The following is a 25,647-nucleotide window of genomic DNA, read 5'->3' as shown; positions in this document are numbered from 1 at the left end:
ATTAGCATTTGTGACAGGATTTCCTGACCATGTGTCTGTCGAACTGCAAAAACTGCCGATTATTCACTCTATGGCGATGGGAGAGATAATACCTTGGGGCCAGAGTCATTGTCTCGTGTTGCAGGACGACACGTTTAGCAGTGACTGTAACAAAAGAAGGGATCAAACAAAAAACGGGGGGGGGGCGAACAAGGAACGTGTGTGACCCTTCAAAGGGCAGTGTTTTCGGTGTCAGGGTTTGCACATGGTTAGAGACTGCAAAGAACCAGGCCTGGAGTAATTTGCTATCGATGTAGATAGACAGCAGGCCACAGCATCAGTGAATGCGTTCAGACAAACGGTCTAAGGGAGACTACTCCGCTAGTAGTCCCGCCAAGAGAATGGAGGCATGGATACAGTGATTGCCAGTAATATGTTTCTTTATTAGCCATACAGACGGGACAGATTACAAAGTTCTTTGGGGAGAGAAAAAAAAAGGGTGGGGGTAGGTTTTCGATCAAAAAGGGAAAGAAGAAAAAAAAGGGGAAAAAAACGATCAATAGGGATCGTGTATCACAGTGTCATGATGTACGGAGTAAAGGGGAAAGCAAGTAAGGTTTATCCGTGGGAAGAAAAGCCTACGGAAAAGACCACGGTAACCTCGGTCAATAATGTTACATGTTACCACATTTGTTTGCAAGTAGGTAACCCTCTGTTTTAAATGTTTCCAGGTTCATAGGATTATGCTCAAGGTGGCTTCGTCATTCATACGTGCCATCCTTGCTACATTCACCCATCTTTTTTGAAACATTCGCAAGACAAGACTTGCCTCTCTACTCTCTCTTTCCTTTTCAAGTGATACTTGAAGAAGTTGATGAGAGATTTACCAGAGAGGAAAGTGTTTGTCTCCAATCCTTTCAGACGCGTCCACCAGATACATTCTTTCGCCATAGCCACAAGAATGATGAAACTCTATTGTGATAGATAGAAACTCCAAGCAATGTAAAATATGGCCCAGACCGTGATTACCAGCATGAATGTCAAACTTAAAAAAGTATTTCGCTTTGGTATTTGGTTTGCAAGATTCTTTATATGAGTTCGTATGTTGAAGCATATTCTGTTGTGTCTGAGGAAAGTCATTTTCTTTTTGTGCTTTATAATTCAACACACTCACCGGTAAAATTTCCACTTTTTACTAGTTGACCATTTAATGGTTTAAGTAAATTTATACAGAAAAAGTAAGCGTTATACCGTTCAGCATAAATAAAAGTCAACTTCATTATATTTTTTCTGTAAAAACCTATTCTGACATTAAATGACTCAAATTTTTGTACGAATGTTTACATTTGTGTCATTTTTCTACAAAAAATATTTCTAAATAGTTCTGGAAACAATCTACTCATGTAATTTACGCACCCACGAAAGTTTATTTTTGGGATCTTTTCGGTTTGAACGGCAGTTTTTTTCTAGCGGTGTCATATGAAATTGTCACCCATAATTATGACCCCAGTATCGATCTATTGCATTTCAATCTCTTTTAGGGTTAGGGTTAGTTAGGGGGAAGGGTATCTTTTTTTCTTCACAAATGTAAATAAACCCAATATGTTTCTTAAACGAGGGACATTTTCATACGGCAGAGAATGTTTTCACCTCAATAGACGTCAGTGATTGGTTGAAATTGCAGAAATTGAAGAAAAAAACAAATATCTTACAAACTATAGAATTTTCTCAATAAAGTCAAGAGAAAAAGATGTTTTATAAACACATTCTACCAGTATACGAAGTTTAAAAGTGTTTAGTTACGTGGAAATTATTTTTAAAAATTGCCCGTCAAACCGAAACGATCCAGCATGGATCATTTGTGAGAGGATTTCCTGACCATGTGTCTGTCGAACTGCAAAAACTGCCGATTATTCACTCTATGGCGATGGGAGAGGTAATACCTATTTCTTTATTACCCACAAGGGGCTAAACTCAGAGGGGACAGACATAGGTATTAAGTCGATTACATCGACCTCAGTGCGTAACTGGTACTTAATTTATCGACCCCGAAAGGATGAAAGGCATAGTCGACCTCGGCGGAGTTTGAACTCACAACGTAATGCAGACGAAATACCGCTAAGCATTTCGCCCGGTGTGCTAACGTTTCTGCCAGCTCGCCTTGGGAGAGGTAATACCTTGGGCCAGGGTCCTTGTCTCGTGTTGCAGGACGACACCTTTAGCAGTGACTGCAATAACGAGAAGGGATCAAACAAAAAACGGTGGAGAGGGGGGTAGAACAAGGAACGTGTGTGACCCTTCAAAGGGCAGTGTTTTCGGTGTCAGGGTTTGCACATAGTTCTTAAAAAGACTCCGCCGGTTACGACGACGAGGGTCCCAGCTGATACGATCAACGGAACAGCTTGCTCGTGAAATTAACGTGCAAATGGCTGAGCATTCCACAGACACGTGTACCCTTAACGTAGTTCTCGGGGATAATCAGCGTGACACAGAGAGTGACAAGGCTGACCCTTTGAAATACAAGTACAACTTATTTTTGCCAGCTGAGTGGACTGGAGCAACGTGAAATAAAGTGTCTTGCTCAAGGACACAACGCGTCGCCGGGAATCGAACTCACAACCTTACGATCATGAGCCGAATGCCCTAACCACTAAGCCACGCGCCCTCACTGCACATAGTTAGGGAATGCAAAGAACCCATGCCTGGAGTAATTTGCTATCGATGCAAACAAACAGGCCTCATCACTAGTGAATGCGTTCAGGGAAACGGTCTAAGGGAGACTACTCCGCTAGTAGTCCCGCCAAGAGAATAGAGGCATGGATACAGTGATTGCCAGTAATAGATGTCATGGTGAACGGAAAGGTGTCACGATCCTTCGTGGACCCCGGCTGCTCAACAACCCTAATGACTCTGGAGTTGGTGGAAGGATGGAGTGGAGTGAGTGGTGTAAAGGCTGTTGACGGTACGGAAGTTGAATGCAGAGGATGGAGATGGTGGAACGAGATTGCCGTTACACGCGATCGTGATCGACTGTGGTGTGGTGGACGGAGTCGATGTGGTGATGGGGATTGTCCGTTTGGGGGAGGTGTCACACAGTCAATGAAGCCGGTGTAACGTTCGGTGATGTGGGGGTGTGAGTCTGCGACAGGAAAGTGGTGACAGCTGACACCATTACAGACAAAGATTTTCGGGCTGTGTTTGGCGGCCGGCAGTGGACAGTGGAATGGTGCTGGGATCTTTTCGGTTTGAACGGCAGTTTTTTCTTGCGGTGTCATATGAAATTGTCACCCATAATTATGACCCTAGTATCGATCTATTGCATTTCAATCTGTTTTAGGGTTAGGGTTAGGAGTGGGGGGAAGAGTATCTTTTTTTTCTTCACAAATGTAAATAAACCCAATCTGTTTCTTAAACGAGGGACATTTTCATACGGCAGAGAATGTTTTCACCTCAATAGACGTCATTGATTGGTTGAAATTGAAGAAAATATCTTACAAACTATAGAATTTTCTCAATAAAGCCAAGAGAAAAAGATGTTTTATAAACACATTCTGCCAGTATACGAAGTTTAAAAGTGTTTAGTTACGTGGAAATTATTTTAAAAAACTGTCGGTCAAAGCGAAAAGATCTGAGAGCTGAGCGACCACGTATTGTACCAAACAGGCGGTGAAGCCACGAACATTTGCAGCAAAACCTTGAGAGAGTGGAAGCAGATGACAGGGTCCTCCACAATCGTTGATATGAACTTGGCATACCTGCAGCTGCATGTGGCTGAGAGACTAGAAATATCAGCCAGTAAGGTATTGGGTTGGCAACTAAGTTCCCGCTGTTTTTTAAAATTTTGGAATCTATATTTTTCGAGAATTCTATTTTGAATCATTTTGGAATCTATTTTTTTTTTCTAGTTATTTTTAGTTAATTTTTGTCTATCTTCAAATCGTTAAAATGGAATGCGAAGTTAAGAAAAACAAGCATTTTCGACACCTCCTTCTTTTTGCTTTTAATCAAGGTTCTAAGGCCGCAAAAGCTGCTCGCCACATTTGTGCTGTGAATGGAGAGAGTGCCATAGCTGAAAGAACCACTCGTGATTGGTATGCAAAGTTCAAAAATGGAAATTTTGAACTCAAAGATACACCTCGTTCTGGCCATCCAGTTGAGTTCGATGAAGAGTGATTAAACCAACTTTTGCACGAAAATTCTCGTCAAACGACAAGGAAACTGGCAGAGAAAATGGAATGCTCTCACACTGCTATAGAGAAGCATCTTCACTCGATGGGAAAGGTTGAGAAGTATGGAGCATGAGTTCAAAATTCAACGAGCCACGATCTCCACTGGTTTGCTTGCTTGTCACTCATGGACACAATCAACGATTTCTTTACCGAATCGTTACTGGCGACGAAAAATGGTGCCTGTACATCAATATGAAGCAGCGTAAGGAATGGCTTAGCTCCGGTAAACAAGCGACACCGTACGTGAAACAAGATCTTCATCTGCGTAAAACAATGTTGTGCATATGGTGGGACTGGGAAGGGATTATCCATTACGAATTGCTTGAACGGAGCCAAACGGTCAACGCGGAACTCTATGTTCAACAGATGGAATGACTCAATACGGCTATTCAAGAGAATATATGTACATGCGTTTTGTGTGTGTTGGTACAGAGTATGCATTCGTGTGTGTGTGTGTGTATATATGTGGGTACGGTTCATGTAGTTCTGTAGTTTCCAGAAAATCAGGTACAGTTGATCATGTATGGAAAAATGGAGCCCACCTCCCCCTGTGGGATGAAGTTAAAATAATAGACAGAGAACACCACTGAAAAATACGAAAACTAAAAGAAGCAGCAGATATGATAGGACACAACAACCTCCTGAGAAGACAGAGTGCAGATATGAGTAGCATATGGGAACTGGTATTAAGGAAGGATAGAAAAATATTTGATTTGAAAGCCCTAAAATTTACTTGATAATTGCCCATGGTGTAGTGGTTAAGAGCACGGGCTACTAACCCCAAGATTCCAAGTTCGATTCCAGGCAGTGACCTGAATAATATTAATAACATCGAAAAATACCTTCGGAATGAGAACCGAAGTTCGAAAATTTCCCAATACATCTGATGAAGGTTGGAGGGTATATCGGCCGAAACGCGTTAACAACAAACAAGATGAGGACAAATATCTGTCAAATGTAAATAATATATTTTTCATATAAAATTAGTGTACATTTAAGCACAAAAGAGGGGACCCTAAACAGGACACTTTACATGCTAGAAGGAACAGTCAAAATCCAAACCATGGTTTGAGGGGATTGAAAAATAAAAACATTTACCATATTTGTTACCAGACCTAGGTTTCAAACTTTAATTAACAAATAAAATAATTTGCTAGGTGTGGTTTGAATTTTGAGTGTTCTTTCTGGTGTGTAAGGTGTCCTGTTTAGGGTCGCCTCCTTTGTGTTTAAATGTACAGTATAAGAATAGGCTGGGCAAAGTTCAGGGAGCTCCTACCTCTGCTGGTGACAAAGGGCCTCTCACTCAGAGTAAAAGGTAGACAGTATGATGCATGTGTACGAACATAACCATTAAGAAGGGCATCCAGCTGTAGAAACTCTGCCAGATCAGATTGGAGCCGGTGCAGCCATCTGGCTCACCAGTCCTCAGTCAAACCGTCAAACCCATACCAGCATGGAAAACGGATGTTAAACAATGATGATGATGATGATGATATATGTTAGGGTTATATATATATATATATATTTATATTTATTTATATATATATATATTTATATTTATATATATTTGTATTTATATATATTTATCATCATCATCATCATCATCGTTTAACATCCGTTTTCCATGCTAGCATGGGTTGGATGGTTCGACTGGGGATCTGGCAAGCCAGAAGGCTGCACCAGGCTCCGGTCTGATCTGGCAAAGTTTCTACAGCTGGATGCCCTTCCTAACGCCAACCACTCCGAGAGTGTAGTAGGTGCTTTTTACGCGCCACCTGCACTGGTGCCAGGCGAGGCTGGCATCGGCCACGAGGGTTATATATATATATATATTTATATTTATATTTTTTTCGACTTCTGGTACTTGACTGAAGAAAGAAAGCCAAGAATGACCCGTCTCTTTTTGCCTGTCCTTCTAATTGTTGTTTCTCTTGTCCGCCTTTACCACAGAAACACAAGTACCCATGGACTGGAGGTAATGATCTCAACTATCTCCTGCTGTCACCAACACGTCTTCTCTTCCTTCTCTCCAACACTGAGCACCTTGGGAACAAAAAGTACGAATAATCATAAATAATCCTATATACATTTTCCCACACTATGCTTATCATCTTTATAGACACACAACAGTCTTTCATCCAGAAAATTATGAAATTCCTCAATCAGTTCTGATGTTCCAACATCGTTCCCCCTCTCACACCTCTTGTTGTCTCTCACCTCCTCTTTACTGTCCTTGAATCTCTGGTGCCAGCAAGAACCAGATGCTTGTCTCAAAGAAGATAATCTATAAGTAATCTGGAGTATTTCATAAGTTTCTGTAGAGTTTTTGCTCAGTTTAATCCAAAACTTATTTGCATAACGAGCTTCTAAATTACCTTCATGTCCTGATTGTTTTCAGCAAACTAGTCAGGTGTGATAAGCAGTGTTTAGAAGGGTATCTTCAAAGTGCTCTTTCAGCCATATCCTTCAATCAAGAATTAAAAAAGCTGGCAGGCCAGCTTATTACATGTAGAGTAATGATATACTAAAATTACAATAATCTAGGACATTTAACTCTCCTAGAAACAGTCTCAAAACTTCTGGAATGTACCTCATAGGTAAGATGACTAAACAGTTAGAGTATTTTGGTATAAAAATTTTCCCTTCCATCTTCTCAGTATCAGTAACATAATGAAGCATACCTATTTCTTTACTACCCACAAGGGGCTAAACATAGAGGGGACAAACAAGGACAGACATAGGTATTAAGTCGATTACATTGACCACAGTGCGTAACTGGTACTTATTTAATCGACCCCGAAAGGATGAAAGGCTAAGTCGACCTCGGTGGAATTTGAACTCAGAACGCAGCGGCAGACGAAATACCTATTTCTTTACTACCCACAAGGGGCTAAACACAGAGAGGACAAACAGGGACAGACAAATGGATTAAGTCGATTATATCGACCCCAGTGCGTAACTGGTACTTATTTAATCGACCCCGAAAGGATGAAAGGCAAAGTCGTCCTCGGTGAAATTTGAACTCAGAACATAGCGGCAGACGAAATACTGCTAAGCATTTCGCCTGACATGCTAATGATTCTGCCAGCTCGCCGCCTTATGATACAATGAAGCATACCATTCTCCATCTGCCACAATATTAGTCCTCGTATGTACCTGGTCAAAAGAAACCATTTTTCTTTCAAACCCATTTGAATTCAAACAATTGTAAATTATTGTATGAGGAAAGATGTTACACACCATTGAACATTTGGATGAAATACTTCAATAGAGTAATTCTACATTGGAGAAATGAAGCCAAGTAATAGATATATGTGGCATCTCTGACTAACAGGAGGTCTGGCATTTGCAGTTCATGTTATTATCTCTACAGATATACATTATTAGTATTGGCACAGTGGAAATAATGAGGTTGAAATTAACCCTTTCGTTACCAACCCGGCCAAAACTGGCTCTGGCTCTGTAGGCTCTGTAGTATAAATGTCTTGTTTTCATAAGTTTTGCATCAAAATATACCACCAAACTTTAGTCGCAATTTATATTCCTAACACTAGCTTAATGATAACGAAGTTATTTTTACTAAATTCTTTGTTATATTTTAAATAATTGAAAGAAACACAGAGCATCTCAAAATAAATACTATAACGAAAGGGTTTAAATACACAGGGAAATAGTATGGTGTCCCACCTGGCTTCATTGATGTTGCTTTCTACAGTCATCAAGGAATGGTGAAGCTACTCTTGCAGTCCAACATGGAGGAGTACAAGGTTAGAAAAGGAAGGCATTTGTGTACGTTGAGAATTCCAGAGATAAAGTAGTGAGATCAATAGAACCTAACCAGAGAACCGGCCGACAATGGAAGGTTCTAGAGGCAGAAGGTGTAGCAAAGAAGAACTGCATGTTTGAGGAAAGAACAGGACATGCACAGTCTTAATAGGTAAAACATAAGCTCAGTGGAAGGGTGGCGGAGAAAGACAAAAGGGAAATTAAAGAGGGACATAGTAAGGATGTTTTCGGTTTGAACGACAGTTTTTAACATAATTTCTAGGTAACTAAAAAATTTTAAACTTCAAATACTGGTAGAATGTGTTTATAAAACATCTTTTTCTCTTGGCTTTATTGAGAAAATTCTATAGTTTGTAAGATATTTGTTGCTTTTTTTCTTCAATTTCTGCAATTTCAACCAATCAATGACATATATTGAGGTAAAAAAACATTCACTGCCGTATGAAAAATGTCCCTTGTTTAAGAAACAGATTGGGTTTATTTACATTTGTGAAGAAAAAAAGACACCCTTCCTCCCACCCCTAACCCTAAAACAGATTGAAATGCAATAGATCGATACTAGGGTCATAATTATGGGTGACAATTTCATATGACGCCGCTCAAACCGAAAAGATCCCATAGTAATTCAGAAAGGAAGAATGCATAATTACGGCGATGTACTTGCATAGCGAGTGACTTGATCTGAGATCGTGTGCTGGAACGAAAACAATTGCAGTGTGGAAGGGGTTTATAAGCCATTTAAGAAACACACAAAAACCGTTAGATTCACTTTAACATTTAAATTTAATTTGTCAAAATATTTTCGTCGCTTTGAGACCGCGACCTGTTCACTGACAAAACTTCGTGCCGCATAAGTAATTCAGAAAGGGAGAATGCCTAAAGAATGCAGAAGACAATCCTGGGATCTTTTCGGTTTGAACGGCAGTTTTTTCTAGTGGTGTCATATGAAATTGTCACCCATAATTATGACCCTAGTATCAATCTATTGCATTTCAATCTGTTTTAGGGTTAGGGTTAGGGGTGGGGGAAGGGTATCTTTTTTTCTTCACAAATGTAAATAAACCCAATCTGTTTCTTAAACGAGTGACATATTCATACGGCACAGAATGTTTTTTTTACCTCAATAGACGTCAGTGATTGGTTGAAATTGCAGAAAAAAAAAATCTTACAAACTATAGAATTTTCTCAATAAAGCCAAGAGAAAAAGATGTTTTATAAACACATTCTACCAGTATACGAAGTTTAAAATTTTTTAGTTACCTAGAAATTACGTTAAAAACTGCCGTTCAAACCAAAAAGATCCCAATCCTGGGACAATGGATAATATGGGAGAATGCACTCCAAAGAAGCATCAAATGGAACAGCATGTGGCATATGCTCCTCTTGGAGTCAGTTTCAAATACACACCTGGTGAGATTGAGGGAGATTAGTCAATGCTACATGCTCACTCTGTCAAGGCAAACAAACAGTGGAACATGGTGATTTAAAGCATGAAATAAAGTGAGAGAACATCTAAGTTTAACAAAAGGATAAGGATATTGATCTGAATGGGCCATTTTCCTTTACTGCCATCAAAGAACCTTTTGGCAAAATATAAATAACATAACTTCAGTTGAACAGTTTCTTTTAGCATTAATATTTTCCTGTCGCCTTACTGGCACTTGTGCTTGTGCTAGTAGGGTGCCAAGAGCACCATCCGAGCGTGATCGTTGCCAGAGCAGCCAACTGGCTTCCGTGCCAGTGGCACGTAAAAGGGCACCATTCGAGCGTGATCATTACCAACGTCGCCTTACTGGCACCTGTGCTGGTGGCATGTGTAAAAAAAAAAAAAAAAAGGATACGAGCGAGGTCATTGCCAATATCGCCTGACTGGCCATCGTGCTGGTGGCACGTAAAAAGCACCCACTACACTCTCGGAGTGGTTGGCATTAGGAAGGGCATCCAGCTGTAGAAACTCTGCCAAATCAAGATTGGAACCTGGTGCAGCCATCTGGTTTGCCAGCCCTCAGTCAAAATCGTCCAACTCATGCTAGCATGGAAAGTGGACGTTAAACGATGATGATGATGATGACTTATATTAGGAATTTGATGAAGAGAAGAAAGGTGGGAAAAACAAAATAAAGATGACAAATACTAAACAATTATATTTATGGTTGTTCTTAAGCCGTAGGAAAGCCTTTAATTATTCCATCATTTTGTTTATTTCCGTACATTGTGCATCTAGGTTTATATTATCCACATTCTTCCCTTTCCAGAGGTAGCAGAGTGGAATTTGGGGAGATTTGACTGCTATTACTCGCTGTCCAAGTGACCACGCAGAGGCTTCTAATTAGTTATAATAATTTCCACGTAACTAAACACTTTTAAACTTCATATACTGGTAGAATGTGTCAAATAAAACATCTTTTTCTCATGGCTTTATTGAGAAAATTCTATGGTTTGTAAGATATTTGTTGTTTTTTTTTTCTTCAATTTCTGCAATTTCAACCAATCAGTGACGTCTATTGAGGTGAAAACATTCTGTGCCGTATGAATATGTTCCTCGTTTAAGAAACAGATTGGGTTTATTTACATTTCTGAAAAAAAAAAAAAAAGATACCCTTCCCCCCACCTCTAACCCTAAAACAGATTGAAATGCAATAGATCGATACTAGGATCATAATTATGGGTGACAATTTCATGACACCGCTAGAAAAAAACTGCCGTTCAAACCGAAAAGATCCGGGACTACTCCAGCTTTTATTCAGAGACAGCAGATTTAGACGACATTGTTTAATGTATCTCATTCGAATGAGATTCATCTGCTTTTCTAACCGTTTGAATGTTTCACATTCAGTTTTTCTTTGTGGAGTAATGTGGCGGCACGTGGTGAATACAACAGTCTGAATCTGGAAAAAAAAAATGTATGAAATTGGAAAGCCGCTCGTGGTGAATATCACAAGAGAGATAAAGAGAAAGGCAGAGGGAGAGAGAGAGAGAGAGGAGTGTAATAGAAAGAACGAATAAAGAAAAAGAGAAAGGCAGAGGGAGTGAGAGAGAGAGAGCGGAGTGCAATAGAAAGACAGACAGAGTAGAGAGCGCGCACGTGTGTGTAATTATTCATTGATTGCGTTTTATTTGTGGATTTCTTATCGAAGAAACCGGTTCCAGAGGAAATCGGGGACCGTCTGTGAGAGTCTGCGTTTGTCTAGGACACCATCAGGAATCGCTGAAGATGAAGATGCAGATGGTGACATGTGTTGCACCGGTTAATATTGCTGTCATCAAATACTGTAAGAAATACCATTCGCCTTTTTTTCTTTTTTCTTTACCCCCTTTTATACCCTGACCCCGCGGCTCGCACTTTTTATAATTATTTTGTAAAGTAGACTAACTTGACTCAATGAAGAAACTATGACACATTTGGGTACTACTTGACAATAGTGGTCCCGGTGCGCGCACTCGCGTAAGCTAGTCGTGACTAGTCGATCCTTTGTGTTTTTGTTTAACAAAAATTATTTACTTTGTGTAAAAATTTTATTTTATTTTGTACTTTATTTACTTTGCTAACTAGTAAGGATCGACTAGTCACGACCTAGCTAGCGCGGATGCGCGAGTGCGCGCACCGGGATCGCTGTTCTCAAGTAGTACCCACATTTGCTCGACCCATCTTTTTTGCCTTCTTTTTCCCTCTTTTTCTTTATTTATTATTATAAGAGTGCAATATTGGATAAGGTAGTCCGGAGTAAACTGAAATTTTAGAAAGTGGGACGGTCTCAGGACGCTGAAAAAGGGGGTAAATGAAGCCGTCTCCTCATCCGATTTCTTTACTACCCACAAGGGGCTAAACACAGAAGGGACAGACATACATATTAAGTCGATTATATCGATCCCAGTGCGTAACTGGTACTTAATTTATCGACCCCGAAAGGATGAAAGGCGAAGTCGACCTCGGCGGAATTTGAACTCAGAACGCAAAGACAGACGAAATACCCATTTCTTTACTACCCACAAGGGGCTAAACACAGAAGGGACAGACATACATATTAAGTCGATTACATCGATCCCAGTGCGTAACTGGTACTTAATTTATTGACGACCCCGAAAGGATGAAAGACAAAGTCGACCTCGGTGGAATTTGAACTCAGAACGTAAAGACAGACGAAATACAGCTAAGTATTTCGTCCGGCGTGCTATCGATTCTGCCATCTCCTCATCCTGACACCTTATATATACCAATACCGAAGGATTGCCTAACGGCTGTCATCATAGATCTGTTTGATCGGGGGCTGCTGACCTGGGACATAAACAACGATTAGAATAAATGTTATTATTGTAACCGTTGTACAATATGTAGAATACGTGTGGAAGATCTCGAGGTCCTCCGATTGAGAGAGGGCCCTGTACCAAAACACTTTATGTATTTACGTCTTGTCATACTAACATCACTTCATGGATGGTCTCTTCAAATTCCATTTTATTTCGAGACTTGTTTCCGTTCCATGAATGCCCAAGGTGTCTGTTTACAGTGAAGGGACTTGTTATGAACGAACCCATGGCAGAAGACATTCTATGAGCATCTCTTATCAAGATGTTATCCAAGACTTTCTTTTGTAATGTACCCTCCTCCTTTTTTTAGGGTACCCCTAGCGAACAGTGGTCCCGGTGCGCGCACTCGCCTACTCGCGCATCCGCGCCAGCTAGTCATGACTAGTCGATCCTTACTTTGTGTTTTTGTGTGTTACTCTTTTTGGTACTTGTTTCAGTCATTTGACTGCGGCCATGCTGGAGCATCGCCTTTAGTCGAGTAAATCGACCCCGGGACTTATTCTTTGTAAGCCCAGTACTTATTCTATCGGTCTCCTTTTGCCGAACCGCTAAGTGACGGGATTTACTTTGTTTAAAAAATTATTTACTTTGTGTAAAAAAAATTTATTTATTTTGTGTTTTATTTACTTTGCTAGGTAGTCGTTGTAGGATCGACTACTTACGACTGGCTAGCGCGGATGCGTCACTATGCGAGTGCGCGCACCGGGACCACTGTTCGCTAGTAGTACCCTTTTTTAAAAAAAGGTGGTGTGATTTGTGGGGGAGATTCGGATGCTGCTTCCAGCTGTTCGAACGACCAAATAATAGGATGTTGAGATTAGCTTCTTCTTCCTTTGGCTTCTGCCAAATAAACTCGCGCGCGCGCATTTTCCACAGCCATTTTGGTCTGTATACATAACAATACACCATCACTCTTACATCCAAATTCTCTTTATTTTCCTTGTCTGTCGCAAATTATTCCTTTGCCCTTACGCTAATTGGAAAACATGTTTTAATTAGAAATAGTTCAGAGAAAGGAAAAAAAATCAAAATAAGTCGTGTATCTCCGTGTTCTGATAGATGAGTGACGATTCCGGGATATGGCCCTTCATTAATCATATTGCTTTAGTCCTGCAGAAAATCTCCGTAATTTGGAAGTTTATTAGATTTTCTTTGGGGTGTACTTCCCCAAATTTACCCTCAATATACCCACTTACACAGTGTATGTGTTTGAAATGGTGAAGAAGTGGTTTGGTTTTTCTTTCGGTACCGTTACTCGGTATCTTCGGCAAGTCTCTTCCTTCTAGTGTCGTGTCAGTTCATTTCTTCTGGGTGAAAGGGGAACAGAAACTGAATAGAAAAAAGTCCGTCCTATCGACTGTATATGTATGTAATTTAAAGGGGGCAGCTTTGTCGTGCTGATTCTGCCCGAGTTTGTTAAAATTACAAGTGTCTGTGCAATCAAGTAGGCAATCAAATTGATCGAACAATCGGAATAATCATTTACTTTTCTTTTTAGATATTATCGTCGTTAAATATCCGGTACTACTAGCGAACAGTGATCCCGGTGCGCGCACTCGCGTAGTCGTGTATCCGCGCTAGCTAGTCGTGACTAGTCGATCCTACGACTACCTAGCAAAGTAAATAAAACTCAAAATAAATGATTTTTTTTACACAAAGTAAATAACACACAAAAACACAAAGTAAGGATCGACTAGTCATGACTAGCTGGCGCGAGTACGCGCACCGGGACCACTGTTCTCAAGTAGTACCAAATATTCTCATCTCTCCTTTCCAGGAACTCTGTATATTTTGAATTAATCGATCTTGATCTACCTCTTCCTATTTTATTGAAAATTTCTATAATTCTTTTAATGCTAATTACGGAAATTTCAATCATTTGATAGAGAAATTATTAATTAAGAATAATTTTGGTTTTTGAAATGAGCACGAAAAATTACATCTATGTAGAAGTTTGGTGGAGGTAAAGAATAAGCACAACACCCGTTTCCAAGGCAGCCTCACTACAGCTGATGCCATGAAAAATGCACCCAGTACTCTCTGATGTGGTTGGCATTAGGAAGGGCATTGAGGTATAGAACTTTGGAAAAAGATGTAGCCCTCTGACATATTGGATGCTGTTAAAATGCCCAGCCCATGCCAGCATGGAATCATCATCATTTAATGTCCGCTTTCCATACTAGCATGGGTTGGACGATTTGACTGAGGTCTGGCGAACCAGACTCCAATCTGATCTGGCAGAGTTTCTACAGTTGGATGCCCTTCCTAACACTAACCACTCCGAGAGTGTAGTGGGTGCTTTTACGCACCACCGGCACGAGGGTCAGTTCGGTGGTACTGGCAACCGCCATGCCCAAATGGTGCTTTTTATGTGCCACCTGCACAGGAGCCAGTCCAGCGGCACTGGTGACGACCTCACTTGAATGTTTCACATGCCACCAGCACAAGTGCTAGTAAGGCGACGCGGTAACGATCATGCTCGAATGGTGCGTTTAACGTGCCATCGGCATGAAGGCCAGCGTGTTGCTCTGGCAATGATCTCACTTGTATGGTACTCTTAGTGCTCCAATAGCAACGGATGCCAGTCACCGAGTTTGATTTTGACTTCGATTTCACTTGCCTCAACTGGTCTTCGCAAGCACATGGGTGGAAGACAGCACTTCAGGAACTTCATATTGCCAGACATCTTGGTCCATTGTCATTTCCTCTGTGAGGCCCAACATCCTGAGATCGGTCCTTACCACTCCATCCCATATCTTCTTGGGTTTCCTTCTTCCGCGGGTACCATCCACTTTCAGTGATCGGCACTTCTTTATGCAGCTGTCTTCATTCATACGCATCAAATGTCCAAACTAACATAGTCTTCTCTCTTGTATGCTGCATTTGATTCCTCTTATGCCCAGCTTTTCTCAATACATTTGCACTGATAATACAGTCCTATATTTAAGAGATGAAGAATTATGTACAAGTTGTAGGTAGAAACTCCATAAGGTGCGCCTGGTGCAAGCTATGGACACATAAGAAGTGCAGCAATATCAGAGGAAGGTTAACAGAGAAAGTAGTCTTTGGCAGGGCAGATATATAGGTACAATAAACACTAGAAATTCAGTTCTACATTCAAGAGTAAAAAGCACCATCCGAATGTGGCCGATGCCAGCGCCGCCTCGACTGGCTTCTGTGCCAGTGGCACATAAAAAGTACCGACCGATCGTGGCCGCTGCCAGCCTCCCCTGGCACCTATGCCAGTGGCATGTAAAAAGCACCCACTACACTCACGGAGTGGTTGGCATTAGGAAGGGCATCAAGCTGTAGAAACACTGCCAGATCAGACTGGGCCTGGTGCAGCCTCCTGGCTTCCCAGACCCCTGTCGAACCATCCAACCCGTGCTAGCATGGAAAATCGATTTTAATCTATGATGATGATGATAAATAATAGAAAGAATAAACCAAGGAATATTATCTGGTATGATGCACCATTGACATACACAATAGCTTCTAGTATTCCTCAAAAATTCTTTGCTGCACTAGATAAGTATTTCCCACTTTCAAATACATAAATTTAATTTCCACAGTATAAAATTTTTGTATTCAACTACCTGGAATTTGGCTGAGAATTTAGCAGCACAATAAATGGAGCATTAGGGAACATTTAAAGGGGCAGCCCTCTGACATATTGGATGCTGCTAAAATGTCCAGCTCATGCCAGCATGAAATCATCATCATCATCATCATCATTTAACATCCGCTTTCCATGCTAGCATGGGTTGGACGATTTGACTGAGGTCTGGCGAACCAGACCCCAATCTGATCTGGCAAAATTTCTACAGCTGGATGCCCTTCCTAACGCCAACCAGTATGAGAGTGTAGTGGGTGCTTTTACGTGCCACCGGCACGAGGGCCAGTTTGGTGGTACTGGCAACTGACACAACCCCAAATGGTGCTTTTTATGTGCCACCTGCACAGGAGCCAGTCCAGCAGCACTGGCGACGACCTCGCTCAAATGTTTCACGTGCCACCTTATATATATAAATAAATATATATATGCCAGCTCTGTCTGGCACCTGTGCGGGTAGCACGTAAAAAGCACCCACTACACTCACGGAGTGGTTGGCGTTAGGAAGAGCATCCAGCCGTAGAAACACTGCCAGATCTGACTGGGCCTGATGAAGCCTTCTGGCTTCAGAGACCCCAGTTGAACCGTCCAACCCATGCTAGCATGGAAAACGGACGTTAAACGCTGATGATGATGATGATATCGAATCAAAATCAAATTCAATGACGCCAGCTTGCCACCTTATGCAACTTACCTTTGCTGTTGGCTTGCCCATGATCCAACTTCTCAGCTCAAAATCTGTAAACAAGAATAGAATCAATAGTATGAATTGTGAAAGTAACTCTAATGAAAATTTTCCTGAACTAAATTTCTGAGTGCCTTATTGATATTTGCCCGGATTTTTTACTCTCTTTAGTGCTTTTTGTAGGGGTTTGCATGAGTGCTTTTTACTTTGGTCGGCATGTGTACATGTATCTCTCTCTCTATGTATAAAATTATAATTAAGGCTATCTAAGAGATACCACTATGCTAGAGATAGCAGTCAAAACCTTATTCTAAAACCACTTGATGTATTCATATAGCACCAGAGGAATAGACAAATAAACTAGCAAAATTAATTATTGGATTATAATAATAATTAATACCTATAAGGTTTTTATTCCCATGCTGGCCACTTGATATGATTGGTATTTTAAACAATGATCTTATCCTTATATATATAAATATATATCAAATCAAAATCAAATTCGATGATGCCAGCTTGCCACTTTATGAAACCTACCTTTGCTGTTGGCTTGCCCGTGATCCAACTTCTTCAAGTCTTTCATAGATTCTGCAAATGCATGGAAACTACATACACTTTGTAAAGTGGTTGGCATTAGGAAAGGCATCCAGCTGTAGAAACCAAGCTAGAATAGACTATGGATGCTGGTGTGGCACTTAGCTTGCCAGTTCCTGTCAAACCATCCAACCCATGACAGTATGGAAAATGGTTGTTTAAATGATGATGATGTGTATGTACATACACACATCATCATCATCATTGTTTAATGTCTGTTTTCCGTGCTAGCATAGGTTGGACGGTTCAACCGGGGTCTGGGAAGCCAGGAGGCTGCACCAGGCTCCAGTCTGATCTGGCAGTGTTTCTACAGCTGGATGCCCTTCCTAATGCCAACCACTCCGTGAGTGTAGTGGGTGCTTTTTACATGCTACCGGCACAGGTACCAGGGGGGGCTGGCTGTAGCCATGATCAGTTGGTGCTTTTTACGTGCCACCGGCACAGAAGCCAGTCAAGGCGGCGCTGGTATCGACCACGTTCGGATGGTGCTCTTTATGTGCCACCGGTACAGGTATCACAACTACAATTTCCATTTGATTTATATATTTGTATTTTGTATGTATGGCTTTAACCTGCTTAATATTCAGTTTGCCATATCAATTAACTTGCTTCTGTTTGTATTTTTATGCATAACACTTAATAAAAATATTAATTTCATTTCATTTTCAGGGGGTAAACGTGATGAAAACCTTATTCTTCCTCTGAATTCCTCGATAAGCATAACACTCAGTCCTACTCAGGTAAGGTTCCTTTTTATACCATCATAGATTCTTTGAGAATCTTGGCACAAAATGTAATATTTAAAATTTCATGACTTAATCTCTTCTTTGAGGTTTTTGTGTTTTGTGCAACACTTTGTATTGTCTGTTAGTCTATACAAGTTGTGTGTGTGTGGTTAGTTTTGTCCCATATTCCACCTCACTATAGAGAATAAGCTGTTTTAGGAGTGGGTCAGTTTGCTATCATGCTTTATAAGAGCTGGGCTTTATACTACTACTACTACTACAAGACTCCAGGTGGGATGGATGTAGAACAAATGGTTATCTCATCAGAGTAACAAAGGTAACCAAGATGTGATTAAAGAAATTTGTTATATTTAAGAGGAGCATGTGACTAAGACAGCTGGGTTAAGAAACCAATGCTTATGGTAGCCAGGTAAAAAAAAAACTATTGTGGAGCATGTTCTAAATGGAAACAGTAAGACAGCTGAAAGGATAACTCAGAAGCATAAACAAAGGGACATTTAAAACCAAACCTGTTTTATGATGCTAATGACTTAAAAGTGCAGGTTGATTTGAAGAAAGTGTTTATATTCCCAAACTGTATTGCAATAAAGAAGCAATGCACTTGCTTTGGCAAAATAAATTATGCTTGTTGAATTGGTTGACAGTACCCAGAATAAGTCCATGCAGTATGAAGGACATAAAGAACTGTGTGATGCAAAAGGGATGGCAGTCCACAGTGATTCCAGTAGAGACAGGATGTCATGGGTTTATAGTTGGACTGACTGCGTCTTACCTGGCTGACATTGGACTTAGGATGGACAGCGAAGCAGGAATTCAACAATAAAATGCCCCACAATGGTTATGCCGGTTGCGTGTGAGAGAAAGACCAAAGCTGACAGCAAAGGACACACCCCCAAATAAACAATGGCTTTTAATTTAGGCACAAGGCCAGGAGTTATTATAAGGAGACGACTTTATTCGATTGATTCCAGAATGAGCTTGATAGTTTGGACAGTGTTAGAATGAGCTGGACATTATTTTATCCAATTTTCAAACATTTCTGTCAGTTTGTTGATTTGAGTCTTCAATAAATCATCATCATCATCATCGTTTAACGTCCGCTTTCCATGCTAGCATGGGTTGGACGATTTTGACTGAGGGCTGGCGAACCAGATGGCTGCACCAGGCTCCAGTCTTGATCTGGCAGAGTTCCTACAGCTGGATGCCCTTCCTAACACAAACCACTCCGAGAGTGTAGTGGGTGCTTTTTACGTCCCACCGACACGGGGGCCAGTGAGGTGGTACTGGCAACGACCTCGCTCGAATCCTTTTACACTTGCCACCAAAGCAAAATAGTTGATGTACAGTTGGGGTGGTCACTACCACTTTCTGTCTATTATGGTGGCTGCATGAATGACCAAAGGTTAAAAAAAAGGTGTGTTTTACTCTGGCCAAAAGGACACAGACATTCTCTGGCACCATCATTGCTGTTTGGCACCTCTGGGAAGAATGATACTGTTGGAAGGCACTGAAATTGTAATCAACGGTTAATAGCAGTTTTGTTGAGTATTCCACAGTGCAAGTTAAATGTTTAAAAAAATATTATTGTTATGCTATGTTGAGATTTGAAACCTTGATTTCTGATGTAGAAAATTTTATGACAGGGAAGATAACTCTTGCTTGAAATAATGTGGTCCTATGACACATGCCCAGAAGGATCAATGCTACATGGTCGTGAAAGATAGACAGTGAATGTCGATGTTTCTTGCTTGATTGGGGATTAAGATGTTGCAATACTAATACATGTCAAAAGCTAAGTGCAAGTAAGATGACAAAGCAATTGGGGTATAAGTTAAATGTGAGGTATGCTATGTTGCTATGTGGAAAAGAGATACTCTTTTCTCTTTTACTTGTTTCAGTCATTTGACTGTGGCCATGCTGGAGCACCGCCTTTATTCGAGCAAATCGATCCCAGGACTTATTCTTTGTAAGCCTAGTACTTATTCTATTGGTCTCTATTGCCAAACCGCTAAGTTACAGAGACGTAAGCACCCCAGCATCGGTTGTCAAGCGATGTTGGGAGGAAAAACACAGGCACACATACACACACACACATATATATATATACACATATATACGCCGAGCTTCTTTGAGTTTCCGTCTACCAAATCCACTCACAAGGCTTTGGTCGGCTTGATGCTATAGTAGAAGACACTTGCCCAAGGTGCCACGCAGTGGGACTGAACCCGGAACCATGTGGTTGGTAAGCAAGCTACTTACCACACAGCCACTCCTCTTACAAAAGTCACTTTTTTATCCTGTATTAACTCATGTTATTCTCTTTGGATGCTGGTGGTTATATTTGAGCATTGACCAATGTGTGCAAATGAGAAAAATACTGGTATAGACAAGTAATTTGAATAGATGATGTTTTGCGAATATTTGTTGTAAATTAATGATAGAAGGTCTCTACTGGTGAGATAAACCAAGTTTAGGTATTTGTTGGGGGAATGCTGAGAGCATTAGGTTACTCATAGGAATAAAATGCAAGATGATGTACTTAAGACCCCAAACTATGTCTGACTGGAAAAACACCCCTCAAAACATGTATTCAACCCTAACCTGCCCAAGATTGCTTTGGTTCTGTGATATAAACTATCCCAGAGCAGCCAACTGGCTTCCGTGCCAGTGGCACGCAAAAGGGCACCATTCGAGTGTGATTGTTACTAACGTCGCCTTACTGGCACCTGTGCTGGTGGCATGTGTAAAAGGATTCGAGTGAGGTCATTGCCAGTGCCACCTGACTGGCCCCGTGCTGGTGGCTCGTAAAAGCACCCACTACACTCATGGAGTGGTTGGCATTAGGAAGGGCATCCAACTGTAGAAACTCTGCCAAATCAAGATTGGAGCCTGGTGCAGCCATCTGGTTCGCCAGCTCTCATTCAAAATCGTCCAACCCATGCTAGCATGGATATTTTTTCTTTGATGTAACAAACAAATAAATAATCCAAATTTATTTATTTTTCTGCACAGCTTCGAGCAAAAACAACCGTTGCATTGAGTAAGGATTTTGAGAAGACTAGAATATGGCTTAATGCAGTGTAAGTATTGATGGATTTATCAATTAAATTTCCAAACATTTCTTCATATTTATATCAGTATTAATATTTCCCATTAATGTTTGTTACAGTGTGATGGTTTTACAATAGTTAAATTGGTTAACTTGGTGACTGGCATCCGGCGCTAAGAGTACCATACGAGTGAGATCGTTGCCAGAGCAACAAGCTGGCCTTCGTGCCTATGGCACGTTAAGCACACCATTCGAGCGTGATCATTACCACATCGCCTTACTAGCACTTGTGCTGGTGGCACGTGAAACATTCGAGTGAGGTCATTGCCAGTGCCGCTGGACTGGCTCCTGTGCAGGTGGTACATAAAAAGCACCATTTGGGCGTGGCCGTTGCCAGTAGTACCAAACTGGCCCTCATGCCGGTGGCACATAAAAGCACCCACTACACCCTCGGAGTGGTTGGCGTTAGGAAGGGCATCCAGCTGTAGAAACTCTGCCAGATCAGATTGGAGTCTGGTTCGCCAGACCTCAGTCAAATCGTCCAACCCATGCTAGCATGGAAAGCGGACGTTAAATGATGATGATGATGAAATGGCTACAATGTTAAACTATTGATTTGAATGACATTTCTAGACACAGCATACAGTTTCTTGTTCTACTGCTATTAGAAATATTTGTAATTATTTGGAGTATTATGTTCAATTTAAAACCATCATCATCAACATCATTGTCTAACACCCATTTTCCATGCTGGCATGGGTTGGACGGTTTGACAGAAGTTGGCCGTGAAATTTTTTTCCCACGAGAGTTCTAGATCCTAGTAATGAACTCATTTGCATACAGCCAATCAGAGCAGAGCCACCTTTATCCTTTCTAGTCAGCACTGTGCATTCCTTACTCTTTCCTTCTCTTCTGATGGACAGCAACCTTTTTATCACTATTGAAAAAAAAACTTTGCTATGACTACAAGTACTACTGTCTCTAACTACCTGTGAGTTTATCAATAAATATATGTAAATAATATTTCTTCCTTCTTGGTGTTGATTCTTCGATATTCCCTGGTTACTCTGACGTTGGCACAATAATAGACTTGCCCAAACTGAATTGCTGGAGTTATTTCATTTTTTCCAGAAAAATATTTTAAAAATGTTATAGAGGCTTAAAGTTCGATTGTTTTCACCCAGTCAAGAAGCAGGATTTGGAAGTTGTCATTTTGTGCATGACAAAATGGCATATGTTGTCAATATTTGTAAACAACGTGTTATGTTTCTGGTAATTTTCTTTAATGTAAATAAATCTTATTTAGCTGTTATTTTTAACATGAAAGTTTTTTAGGTAATTTTCTTTCATGTAAATAAATCATCATCATCATCGTTTAACGTCCGCTTTCCATGCTAGCATGGGTTGGACGAATAACAGGGCTGGCGAACCAGATGGCTGCACCAGGCTTCAATCTTGATCTGGCAGAGTTTCTACAGCTGGATGCCCTTCCTAATGCCAACCACTCCGAGAGTGTAGTGGGTGCTTTTACATGCCGCCGGCACGAGGCCAGACAGGTGGCACTGGCAATGACCTCGCTCGAATCTTTTACACATGCCACCGGCACAGGTGCCATTAAGGCGATGCTGGTAATGATCCCGCTCAAATGTTGTCTTTTACGTGCCACCGGCAAGGAAGCCAGATAGCCGCTCTGGCAATGACACGTTCGGATGGTGCTCTTAATATCCTACTAGCACAGGGCTCAAGTGCCAGTAAGGAATTTAAAAGGAAGGTAACGGTTGAGCATATTGTCCCCACTTCTTGACTTTAATCATCTTTTGAAGGATAAAAGGCAAAGTTTAACCATACTGGTATTTAAACCTAGAATGTAATAGGATATATCTAAATGTTATTGGGCATTTTATCTGTTGCTCTATTAATTCTGACAACCTACCTTCTTTAATTTATCTTCTAACATACCGACTTCTAATACTTCTCTATTAAGTGTTTGATATGTTACTTTACGTAGGCGTTTTGCTTTTTATTTTCTGCCTGACACATAAATTGCTTTCATTGCTTCAGTTCATCTTATTGAAATATAGCAGCCATCATTATTTTTGTGGTTGACTGGTTTTGTTTTAAGAACTGCATTCAGGTATAAAATTCATTCCAAATATTTATGCAAATGTCTGGGTTTTCAGACCCATTAACTGTGCTATAACATCAGACTCTCCCTAAATAATCTTTCCTATGGAGAGATGTAAAACCTTTTTCGATTGATTGAGGTGTGTTATCTTTAGTTTCATTGTTTCAAAATCAGAACATCTTTTGTGGTACTTGAGATTTTGTTTTAGTCCTACCTTTTGAATTAATAGTACTTTTATTATTTAGTGTGAGAAAGATAGGGCAGTAGTTCATACCTGTTGCAAGTCCTGTTTACATTGGGAGGATTGAGGTATTTGATGTTCAATGTCTCAAAGAAATTGAGTTCAGTTTAACAACACCAACAAGCTTTTTGGTGACTTTCATCATCATCATCATCATCGTTTAACGTCCGCTTTCCATGCTAGCATGGGTTGGACGGTTCGACCGGGGATCTGGGAAGCCAGAAGGCTGCACCAGGCTCCGGTCTTATCTGGCAATGTTTCTACAGCTGGATGCCCTTCCTAATGCCAACCACTCCGTGAGTGTAGTGGGTGCATTTCACGTGCCACCTGCATGGAAGCCAGTCGAGGCGGCACTGGCTTCGGCCACGATTTGGATGGTGCTTTTTACGTGCCACCGACACAGAAGCCAGTCGAGGCGGCGCTGGCATCGGCCTTTAGTGGAGTTAATTCTGTTGCAATCATCTGAGCTGGGTCTCTGGTCTGAGGTTAACTTTATTTCTCCCACCATTCTTGAAGACCTTAAAAAAGATTATGGGTGCTGTCTTTCCTCTTCTAAGCCATTAAAAATGATGGTTTTCCTGAGGGGTACAGCTTTGAGGAGTAGGGTACGGATGGTATGCAGAAGAGAATTCAGTGCAAGAGGTTTGGACAGGACCCTTAGTTTCCCAGGCATTAAGCAAATTGTAAAGTAAGTTTCCCAAAGGAGATTTAGCTGTCACCCCTATAAGGGAATGGAACATTCCTCAATTATTCAGTGTTGCCACTACTTTCACTAAAGAACTATTATTCTCAACTGTTAGTACAAAAGTTAAGAAGTCTTTTACATTGGAAGGCCACAGTGAAGTTAACTACTATTTGACAAAGCAACATTGCAAAGAATTTTTTATACTACTAAACCAATTACTTTATCGAAAATAATTCATAAAAGCTCTAATAATGTAAGAAATGAAAAAAAATGTTGGAGTCTCAGAAGAAGCATCCTCTCTGCCACTTTAAAAAAGCAGACTGGTTTGGTCATGTGATGTGTATGAATGAGGACAGCATCATCATTTAACGTCCGCTTTCCATGCTAGCATGGGTTGGACGAATGACTGAGGGCTGGCGAACCAGATGGCTGCATCAGGCTTCACTCTTGATCTGGCAGAGTTTCTACAGCTGGATGCCCTTCCTGATGCCAACCACTCCGAGAGTGTAGTGGGTGCTTTTACGTGCCACTGGCATGGGGCCAGTCAGGTGGTACTGGCAACGACCTTGCTCGAATCTTTTACACATGCCACCTGCACAGGTGCCAGTAAGGTGATGCTGGTAATGATCACGCTCGAATGGTGTCTTTTATGTGCCGCCAGCACGGAGGCCAGATAGCCGCTCTGGCAATGATCACGCTCAGATGGTGCTCTTAGCACCCTACTAGCACGGGGCTCGAGTGCCAGTAAGGCGACGCTGGTAACGATCACGCTTGAATGGTGCCTTTTAAGTACCACTGGCACAGAAGCCGGTTAGCAGCTCTGTCAATGATCACACTCGTATGGTACCCTTTGTACCCCGCTAGCACGGACACAAGTCATCAAATTTGATTAAAATCTTTAAGTTTCAAGATAATCCATGATTAATACAAAAGGATGTGAATAAATAAGCATTGCATTTGACAATAATCTAAATGCTAAAGAGTTGTTTTTACCAAATTTGGAGGCTCTGTCAAGGGTGCTGACCTCCCACCTTTGGCCAGTAAATAAGGCAAAAAACAAACAACAATGACAACCATTGTAAGATCTGAACTTAAGACCATGTGGTCACTAATCCAGCCCCTTAGCCCTATAGCCACTTTGCTCTTCATTCATTGTTATTTTAACACATGCTCCATTTGCTTCTATCTCCACAGAGAACAAAACCCTGATAATCCTCGATTACAGAATATCATCCGTAAAAGTAAGTTGTTTTATAATTTCTGCAGTAGAAGATAAATTTATTACATTTTTGTGTTGGTTTTACCTGATTCTTGATGTGAAATCCTGTGTTGAAACAGATATTTTTCCGCTTTGGGCGTATCATACCATTCTTAAAAAAAAACATGCATTGGTAATTAATTAGTTAATTAACTATAATGAAGTGCTTGTATTTGTAGAATGGTTGATGGTTAACAAGTTTGTTTCCAAACTACATGGTTTTGAGTTCAGTCCTATAGTGTGGCACCTTGGGCAAGTGTCTTCTGCTATAGCTCCAAGCCAATCAAAATCTATGTATGTATATATATATATATATATATATATGTATGTATATTTATATAAATGTATA

General features: G+C 40.8%; 1 protein-coding gene across 1 annotated transcript in view; it reads left to right on the top strand.

Annotated features, from left to right (window-relative positions):
* The first annotated feature begins 11,018 nt into the window (after positions 1 to 11,018).
* The window catches only part of LOC115213415 (diphosphomevalonate decarboxylase), a 28,690-nt gene continuing 14,061 nt past the window's right edge, over positions 11,019 to 25,647 (top strand). Inside the window, exons 1-4 of the mRNA XM_029782378.2 lie at positions 11,019 to 11,266; positions 17,864 to 17,934; positions 20,953 to 21,020; positions 25,235 to 25,281. Coding sequence (XP_029638238.1) covers positions 11,209 to 11,266; positions 17,864 to 17,934; positions 20,953 to 21,020; positions 25,235 to 25,281 — 244 coding nt within the window. The 5' untranslated portion in view covers positions 11,019 to 11,208. The remainder of the gene's footprint in view (positions 11,267 to 17,863; positions 17,935 to 20,952; positions 21,021 to 25,234; positions 25,282 to 25,647) is intronic.

Source organism: Octopus sinensis, linkage group LG6, assembly GCF_006345805.1.
Source record: "Octopus sinensis linkage group LG6, ASM634580v1, whole genome shotgun sequence".
NCBI classification, from domain to species: Eukaryota; Metazoa; Mollusca; class Cephalopoda; order Octopoda; family Octopodidae; genus Octopus; species Octopus sinensis.
Note: the sequence above shows the minus strand (reverse complement) of the source record. Positions and strands in the feature narration are given on the sequence as shown.